Below are 8,573 nucleotides of genomic sequence, written 5' to 3' on the forward strand. Positions count from 1 at the left end.
CTGTTGTGATGTGCGAACGGATTAGTTACAACTGATGCATTGAACTGGTCAGTAAAATTGTTTCTCTGAACTGGTCTGTTGAATTAGTTCGGACTGATTTCATTGTATCAGTTTCTTTGTTAAGCTGAGTTCTTTATCAGTTGTGCATTTCATCAGCTGGCCAGATTTCTGAAGGTCTTCTGCTGAATTACCTATCAGTTGAACAATCGGTTGAACTGGTTCAGTTTTGACAATCAGCTGGCACTTTTAGTTGGCGTTTCGACAACTTCAGTTTAGGCTTCGGAAACTGATCAGTTTGCGACCCGATCATTTTTAGCTTTCTGTGCGCTAGGTAGATTTGTTAGAAACAAAATAATAAGTTTTGTTAACATCAAAATCAAGATTATGAACATGAAATGCTTCAACATACAGTATCACTCACCCCTTACTCTCCTTCACCGAATAAGTCAGAAGATCAGATAGAGTAAGAAGAACAAGATCAGTTTTAAGGATGGTGATGGACGAAACAAAAATTTAATTTAGTTTATATTCGTTTTAAGTTTTATTTATTTTTCGTTGTAAACGCTTCCACATATTTTTATAATTTTAAGAATTTATGTTATAATGACATTTTATGATTGATTATAAGTAATAAATTGGCTTTTGGTTTATATTGTACTACGAGACTTGTGTTTTCAATTGTGTGATTGTAAAACAACATCGATGTCCACCAAACGCAGTTCCGAGGCGTGACAGAGGGTCATCAGGTGGCGACGTTAGGTGTAGTTTCGAAATACTTCGTAGTCAATGCATTGTAGTCTGGGATTCATCATTTTCCTACAGGTGAAGATATCTTATGTGATCTGATGATTTAATAGTGCAAGGAGTCTGTGGCCATAACAAGACACGTGATTTAGTGAAATGTGTTTTCCTATTTGCACATATCATGTCACTGTTATTATTTAAAAATACATCACATCGTTATAGAATTCATTTGCAACTCTCGATGTAACAATGATTGCAGATTCTATCGGGATATATGAGTTGAAAGGATCTTGTTGCACACTAACCATAACTTAAGGTTATTGTAGGCACTATCAGTGATACCTACCTAGGGGATCATGACGCGTGCTATTAGATGCTCTTACCATGATCAGATGGGTGCAGTCTGATTTGAGTTCTGATATTCTTGATTAAGAGATTGATGAAAAGAATAGAACTAATTAGGGTAAGTTCAAATAAGAATAAATGTTATTTTGATCACATGAAGTTGTGAACCCACAATTAGCTGTATCTCTGAGCCATTGAGGGTCATAGAAGTATTGAATGTGTTCTCATTGAGATAGTCAAGTTCAAAGAGTTGAATTTGGAGACTGTAGTTTGATGGAGATCAAACATATTACTTATAAAGGATTTTATAAGTTGATTCCATATATTAGAAGTTAACTTAATTAACTGCTAATTAAGTGAGGAAAGTCGAACGATCTGTTTTGGTGAAAGAGTTCAAAACACTAATAGCTCCCAAAAATAAATCAGTGGAAATTTTGATCTTATAAATTTTCATTTTTCATTACATGAACGAGATTTACACCTCGATACATTGATGCTGTCTGATCGTCGATCGAGATTATAATGAGTTCACAATTATTTACTTAGAAAGTTTTGAATCTACTAATTAAATAATAGTCTTAGTAGTATGACTACAAATATGTATAAGATTTTCATGGAATATTATAGAAAGATCTAGAATTTATTAATTAATCAACAATTAATTAAAAAATTAAATAATAATAGTTATTTAATTTTACATGTATATATATATATATATATCACATAAATTATCAAGAGTTGACTATGCATAAAATATACAACATAAGAATTTTAAATAATTAATGAAAAAAGATTCATAATGGAATTAGGATGATGAATCTTAATTAGAGTGAGATTCATGATGTGATTAGTAATTAAAGTATATAAAAATTTAATTAAATGTTATATGAAATAAGACAATTTTTACGCACAAAATTTTGTTTAACCTCTCTCCACCTCACAAAAATTGGCCAATACATAGTTTGGAGAAAAATTTTGGCCGCTTCCCTCCACCGTGTCGTTGCTGGATTTTCGATCCAATCTCGAGAAAAAGAGGAGGTTGTTAATAAGATTCACCAAAAAAAGCTGGTTTGATAATTGAATGGATAATTATATATTTCACCTTCATCGAATAATAAAGCATAAATAATTATGATAACCAAAAGGGAAGTGCTGGGCAAAAAGGTATGCAAGAACAGCAAAAAAAAAAGAGTAGCGTATTCTTAAAGTAAAATATCTGTCACTTGAGTCTCTTTTAGCCATGGCATGGATACAAGCTCGATCAAAGGCCCTTTTTAATCCTCTAATTATTGAAAGTGCATTTTCTGAATGCATCACGTGGTTGTAAGAGTACTATTCATTTAATCCAGAAGTAGAACATCATATACCAAGATGAAATTACATAATTTGATGAGAGTTTCGTGAATTATTTAGTCGGTTCTGAATCAGAAACACAGCTATGTCAGAAGGCAATAACCTGTTAGCTTACTTTTTGAAAAATACTGGTTGTTAACGAAGACCAAATGTAAAATAGTGTAAATTTATTCAAGGGAATGACAAGTACAGAACAGTAAGCAATAGAATACAAACTTACCTTCTTCCCATGTGTCCTCTGAATCTCAGCTTCTTGTCCATTAAGTTTAGTTACTTGCCCATCTGTCCAAGCCACAGCCGGGTCCTAAACCCAGACTTGAGATCCAATAATTATGTTCACTGGAGTGCCCTCCCTGTAAAAATTCAAGGACACACTTTCATGACTGAGGAATTTTAGTTCTATTTAAATGGTCATATCATAGGCATATGTTGCACAACTTGCAGGAGCACCCTCTATGCAAAACGCTTTTGCACCCAGAGTGACCATAACGAGGTTGGTCGTCAGTCTCCATATTTTGGCATAATCATATTTTTACTCAGCCGAAGTATATTAAAGCAGTTCGTTCAGTCAGCGAGTTAATTAAGGGACAAAACTTCCATAATGCTTATGTAATTTACTTTGAGATTCCCGTGTAACTCATTCTAGAAATATAGAGAACATCGTGATTTCATTTTCCTTCTCAAACAGGATCAAAATCTTTCAACATAGCTTAGCTTATAAGCCATCTCTCTGATTGAACAAAACTAATTAAGAAACATAGAGGAAAGAAAACTACACAAGAATTCATTCCCATGCAAAATGAGAATGATTTCCCGCACAAATGCAAGAATACTACAGATTAAAAATCCGAGTTAAACAGCTCAAAATCATGAAAACAGCAATCCATATATCAAACACTAGCGACTGGATCAATTACAAGAAAATCCCACCAGAAATACTGATCGAAGTCGTACCATTTGAATCCTTAAATCTTCAATCCCAGGTAGCGATCCCTCAGACCATTTCACGAAAAAAAAAACACGCATGCACGTAAGGAATGCGGGTGAAGAAGAAAGTAAAAACTGAGAAATTGAGGAAAAATCGGTTTTTGGGTAATCTCTTTCCGTAGTTTCGTTGTAACTTCGGATCAGCTCTTGTTTTAGTATGAAAATATATATACACACACACACACATATATGTGGCAACGTGAAAGCATGGAAAATATATATGAGCATGCAAAAATAGATGATAAATATAAATATTTAATCACTTAAAATTTTGTTTTAATGAAAAATACTATAATTGTTTACGTTCCGATATGAAAATAATTAAAATATATATCTTACATTTTAATGTCATTACATGTATAATATATCTATTCTATCTATTCTATTTTATTAGGTGAAGAGTGAGGACATGACAGTAACCACCTAGGGGATACCAATTTTTTCTTCCAACTTTACCATTATATGATACTAATATTACACTTTTGTTTTTTGTTTATTTTTTTAAATTTCAACACACACTTTTATTTATTTATTTTTATTTCAACAATTCAAATATCAATTTAGTCCCTCCATAATTTGTCAAATTTCACTTTAGTTCATCGATAATGATAAAAAAAAACTATACACACACGTATTGCGTGTGCAAAGTAACTAGTATATATATATATGTGTGTGATTATATTTATAATATTTTCGAGATTAGAAGTGAATTCACGTTAAATGAACATTTTAATTATATAGTAAAATTAGAAAATTATTATAAATTTCAGATCAAATTTGCCAATAAAAAACAAACACATAACTAAATTAAACATAAATATAGGACTAGCTTTGCAACTCAAAAATTCAAGACATAATTTATTTATATATTTTTCATATACATAATTAATATATGATAAACAAATATTTTATATATATGACATTTTGCCATATTTAATTATTAAAGTAAAATTTTCCATTATAAGAATGTTGTGAATTGGTTTAAAATATAATACAAGTACTACTTCTAACTTAATTATTTTGTATATATTAATATATATCAACTTTTAAAAAACGTACCTTTAAATCAATAAATTTTCAAATTTTAACTTGAACTTATTATTAATACTAGCAGTTTATGCAAGTGATTGTCAACATTATTCAATTTAATTAATTATTTTTATATTTTCTAATAAATTTTTTTCAAAATTTAATTTAATAATAATATTATTACAAAAAAGATGACATTTGTGTTGATCCACAGAGAGGAAAAAAATGAAAGATGTCTTCTCCAATGGACACCGATGCGCAACCAACTAACGGAAACTCCGGCGGCGACGCGGCTGTTGGCGCCACTACCCCGTCGAAGATGGGGAAACTGGTTGACTCTCTGAAACTGGAACATCAGTTCCTCCGTGTACCTTTCGAGCACTATAAGAAGACGATCCGAGCCCACCACCGCGCCGTCGAGAAAGAGGTCTCAGCCGTCATTTCCGCCGTCTCTGTGGCCGTAGACTCGGATATCTCGCGAGACGACGCTGTTCTCCAACTCAATTCTATTGTCTCTCGATTGCACGGCCTTAAAAGAAAGGTATTTTGTGTTTCGCGTTTTCGTTTGCCATTTTATTTTACTTTCTTTCCGCACAAAGATGCTTTTCTAGGTAACATTTTTCTTTCTTTGCGTTTTCGGTTGCGAAGAATCCTAGGAAATAAGTGAGTAATTTTAAAACTCATCTTCTGTCCAAGAGTATTTGCATCCTCAGTGTTTTTTAGTGAGAGGAATTTTAAAGTTTGAGGTTCTCAAATTTGTTTTTTTGTTAGATGGTCGAGTTAAATTATCAAGAACGAGAAAATTCTAACTTTTCAAAAAATTATATTTTCTGGCAAAATATGGCTACACGTTCAACGATAGTTTGATCTCTCTTAACACTAAAGCCGTCAATCTAACTTTTAGGGTATAAGCTTGAATTAGGAGTGGTCTTGGCATTCGATTTATGAGACACATGTTTAGTCGTGAAGGTTTTTACTGTTTTCACTCGGTTATCTTGTTGAAAGTTGGAGTTGAATCATCTGAGGTACTTAAATCTGATGTTTGATACATCAGTTGGCAGAGGAAAGTCGGACTGAGCACTTGCAAGCTCAGAAATGCCGAACTAGACTGGATCATTTAGAATCTGTAGAGGTGGACAATTTGTCAGAGTGGAACAACATCCGCATGAAGCGAATACTTGTCGACTACATGTTGCGTATGTCATACTATGACACAGCTGTAAAGCTGGCAGAGAGTAGCAACATTCAGGTGAACTTCATGACGAACCTCATATTGCATGTTTGTTCTAATCCAAATGATAGCTGGCATATAGATAACCTTTGGTATCTATCTGCAAGCAGGATCTTGTTGATATAGATCTGTTTCATGAAGCAAAGAAAGTCATTGATGCTCTGCAAAAGAAGGATGTGTCCCCTGCTCTAGCCTGGTGTGCTGATAACAAGTCCAGACTGAAGAAGTCAAAGGCAAATCACCATTTTCTGCGTACCTTGCTTTTCTGCTTGAATCTAATACTACCACAGACTTGCACCACTTTTCCACATGCCAAAACCTATAATTGCAAATGGTGTTGTTACAGTTTCGGGTTTCCTATATTATTTCTTTTAACCACATTCTTGCTGGTTTCTTCTGCAGAGCAAATTTGAGTTTCAACTGAGACTGCAAGAGTTCATTGAGTTTGTTAGAGCTGAACACAATATGCCGGCTATATCATATGCTCGAAAGTATCTGGCTTCTTGGGGAGCTACCCATATGAAAGAATTGCAGCGAGTCATGGCAACGCTTGCTTTTAGAAGTAATACTGAATGTGCTACATACAAGGTGAAACCCATTACTTGTCTTATTAAAATTCATATTGCTCGATGCCTCCCTCTATATATGGTCTGGATGCCTTGGTAGTAAATATTCTATTTATTTTGTCATCGATAAATAATTTTCATAAATCCTTGTGCTTTATTGGTGCAAGGAATCACTTTTCTTTTTTAAGTTGAGATTTTTCAGTTATCCTGGTAAAATAAGTCACAAAATGGATTTGATTGAGTTTCCGGGGGTCACTATTGATTTGTTTCAATGATTTTATAAGTTATATCTTACAATGTGATATGACTACTTAATTCCGTGATAAAATAAACATCCTCTTTTAGTATTGGGAGATTCCTTGGCTGCAACTCCTAAGAGAGTTAGACACATCCATGTTTTCCTATTCAAGAGTATGTGGTATATTTTTCATGAGTGAAGTCGTGACCCCAGGACCCACATTTCTATGGAGCATCTTTAACATTGCGCCTGTCAGCCTTCAAGTAATACATCATTTTTTATGCAGATGTAGTCATCAACTTTTAACTATGATGGTAGTTCCTGGATGATTTTTTTAACATTTAATATTATATTAACAACGAACTTGTGCTTTTAAAGAGCTGGCTAACCAACCACATGACATAGATTATCCCGAAGCTCCCCAATTATATCTTAACAGCAATTTTTTTTGTCTCTGAAGAGGTACCTTACCAACTACCTCTACTGCAGCCATGGAGGAGTTATTTTCCCAGAGTTCGGTTCTGGGTGGATTCTGGCATCTCCGTAGATTGTTCCTCCCCCCTTCTACTCGCACACACTGAAAGAAAAACACCATAATGCACTAAAAAAGTAAATTGAAATAACTTAATTTGATAAATTTAAGAAAATAAATTAGCCTTTTCCCGTGAAGAGGGAAATAAAACATGTTGGGAACCGTGTAAGAAATTCTGAACATTCTACTCTAACTGAATAATTTAATTTTCTCCTTGTTATATAACTAACCATTAAATTCTTCTTCTTTTGTATTGTTTGCTGTGAGTTTTTCCATTCCATTAAGGCAGATGCTGTACTAATAAAAAAAATAGCACATCGAACTTCATGATTGCTTTCTTCCAGGTTTTATTTGAAGCGAAGCAATGGGACTACCTGGTTGACCAATTTAAGCAAGAGTTCTGCAGATTATATGGCATGACACTAGAGCCTTTGTTGAATATATATCTGCAAGCAGGCTTATCTGCACTGAAAACACCGTATCCATGTTTTTACGCTTAGCCATGGACTTTCAGATTCTTTTAATATGTATATTACTAAAATCTCGGCATGATAATTTTTTACTAGGCTTTGTTATGTGCCTCTTTCTGTCCTTGGTTTTGCCGTTGACACGGGTAGATTTTGCTATCAAGATGATTGTACAAAAGAGGATCCTCTGTCACAGGAGGGCTTTCGCAAATTAGCACAATCTCTGCCATATTCAAAGCAGCATCACTCAAAACTTGTTTGCTTCATAAGTAAAGGACTTATGGATGCTGAAAACCCCCCTCTTGTCCTGCCAAATGGCTATGTTTACAGCACAAAGGTTTGTGGTTGGTTTTCAAGTCTTGTTCAAGCATGGATATTGTTCTTAACGTACCTTCTAATATTTAGTTTTGATGTACAGGCACTCGAAGATATGGCGAAGCAAAATAATGGTAAAATCACATGTCCAAGGACAGGTTTGGTTTGCAACTATACGGATGTGGTGAAAGCATATGTTTCTTAGGTTCGGTTGAAGTTGATTACTTTGCTTGTCAATTCTAATCTGCATCTTATCTGGCCGTGACCTGGGAACAGAGATATATGTTGTACATATGCAAAAATTGTTGGTTGTGATTTGTTCTTGCCCCCTGTTAAGTTTGCTAAACCAAATCAAGCATTTACATTTGTAAGCTGTGGATATTCTTGAGAAAGTAAAGATGAAGATGAATTCTATATTTCCATCCTGATTTAGATTGATGTACTAGAATTGCACCCACACCAAATTTTAGTTGTTTCTCACTTCCTGGTGGTGTCTGGTAAGAGTGGTCATTTTGCTGTTGCGTGTCTCGCCTATTTGGATACATTATTGGTATGTAACTGAAGCTTTGAGTCTCTATAATTTGGCACTGATTCGAAGTAGTGGCCGCTTTCGTGTCTTCTAGTAGTCTCAGCAATCGGAGCGATTTGTGAAATCTCAAATGATAATTATTGTAAGTTTCATTACATTGTAGACGCATGTACCTTTTGTACAAGCCAATATCTCTTCATTGCTGCTTCACATGGAATATGCGACTCTTGATGGGTT

General features: G+C 34.1%; 1 protein-coding gene across 1 annotated transcript; it reads left to right on the forward strand.

Annotated features, from left to right (window-relative positions):
• Positions 1-4,660: 4,660 nt before the first annotated feature.
• On the forward strand, positions 4,661-8,223 carry LOC142525190 (protein MAEA homolog). The gene is made up of 7 exons (XM_075629373.1): positions 4,661-4,999; positions 5,513-5,707; positions 5,800-5,922; positions 6,092-6,277; positions 7,370-7,503; positions 7,643-7,829; positions 7,911-8,223. The coding sequence occupies exons 1-7, from the start codon at positions 4,691-4,693 to the stop codon at positions 8,010-8,012; spliced, it is 1,236 nt and encodes a 411-aa protein (XP_075485488.1). The 5' UTR covers positions 4,661-4,690; the 3' UTR covers positions 8,013-8,223.
• The last annotated feature ends 350 nt before the right edge of the window (positions 8,224-8,573 follow it).

This window comes from Primulina tabacum, chromosome 14 (assembly GCF_025594145.1).
Source record: "Primulina tabacum isolate GXHZ01 chromosome 14, ASM2559414v2, whole genome shotgun sequence".
Classification (NCBI taxonomy): domain Eukaryota; kingdom Viridiplantae; phylum Streptophyta; class Magnoliopsida; order Lamiales; family Gesneriaceae; genus Primulina; species Primulina tabacum.

Bases quoted from the DNA above. Each gene is read 5' to 3' on its own strand.
- LOC142525190 (XM_075629373.1), top strand. From the start codon at position 4,691: ATGTCTTCTCCAATGGACACCGATGCGCAACCAACTAACGGAAACTCC. The intron at 5,708-5,799 runs GTGAACTTCATG...ATCTGCAAGCAG, and splicing joins CAGAGAGTAGCAACATTCAG to GATCTTGTTGATATAGATCT. The intron at 6,278-7,369 runs GTGAAACCCATT...GCTTTCTTCCAG, and splicing joins CTGAATGTGCTACATACAAG to GTTTTATTTGAAGCGAAGCA.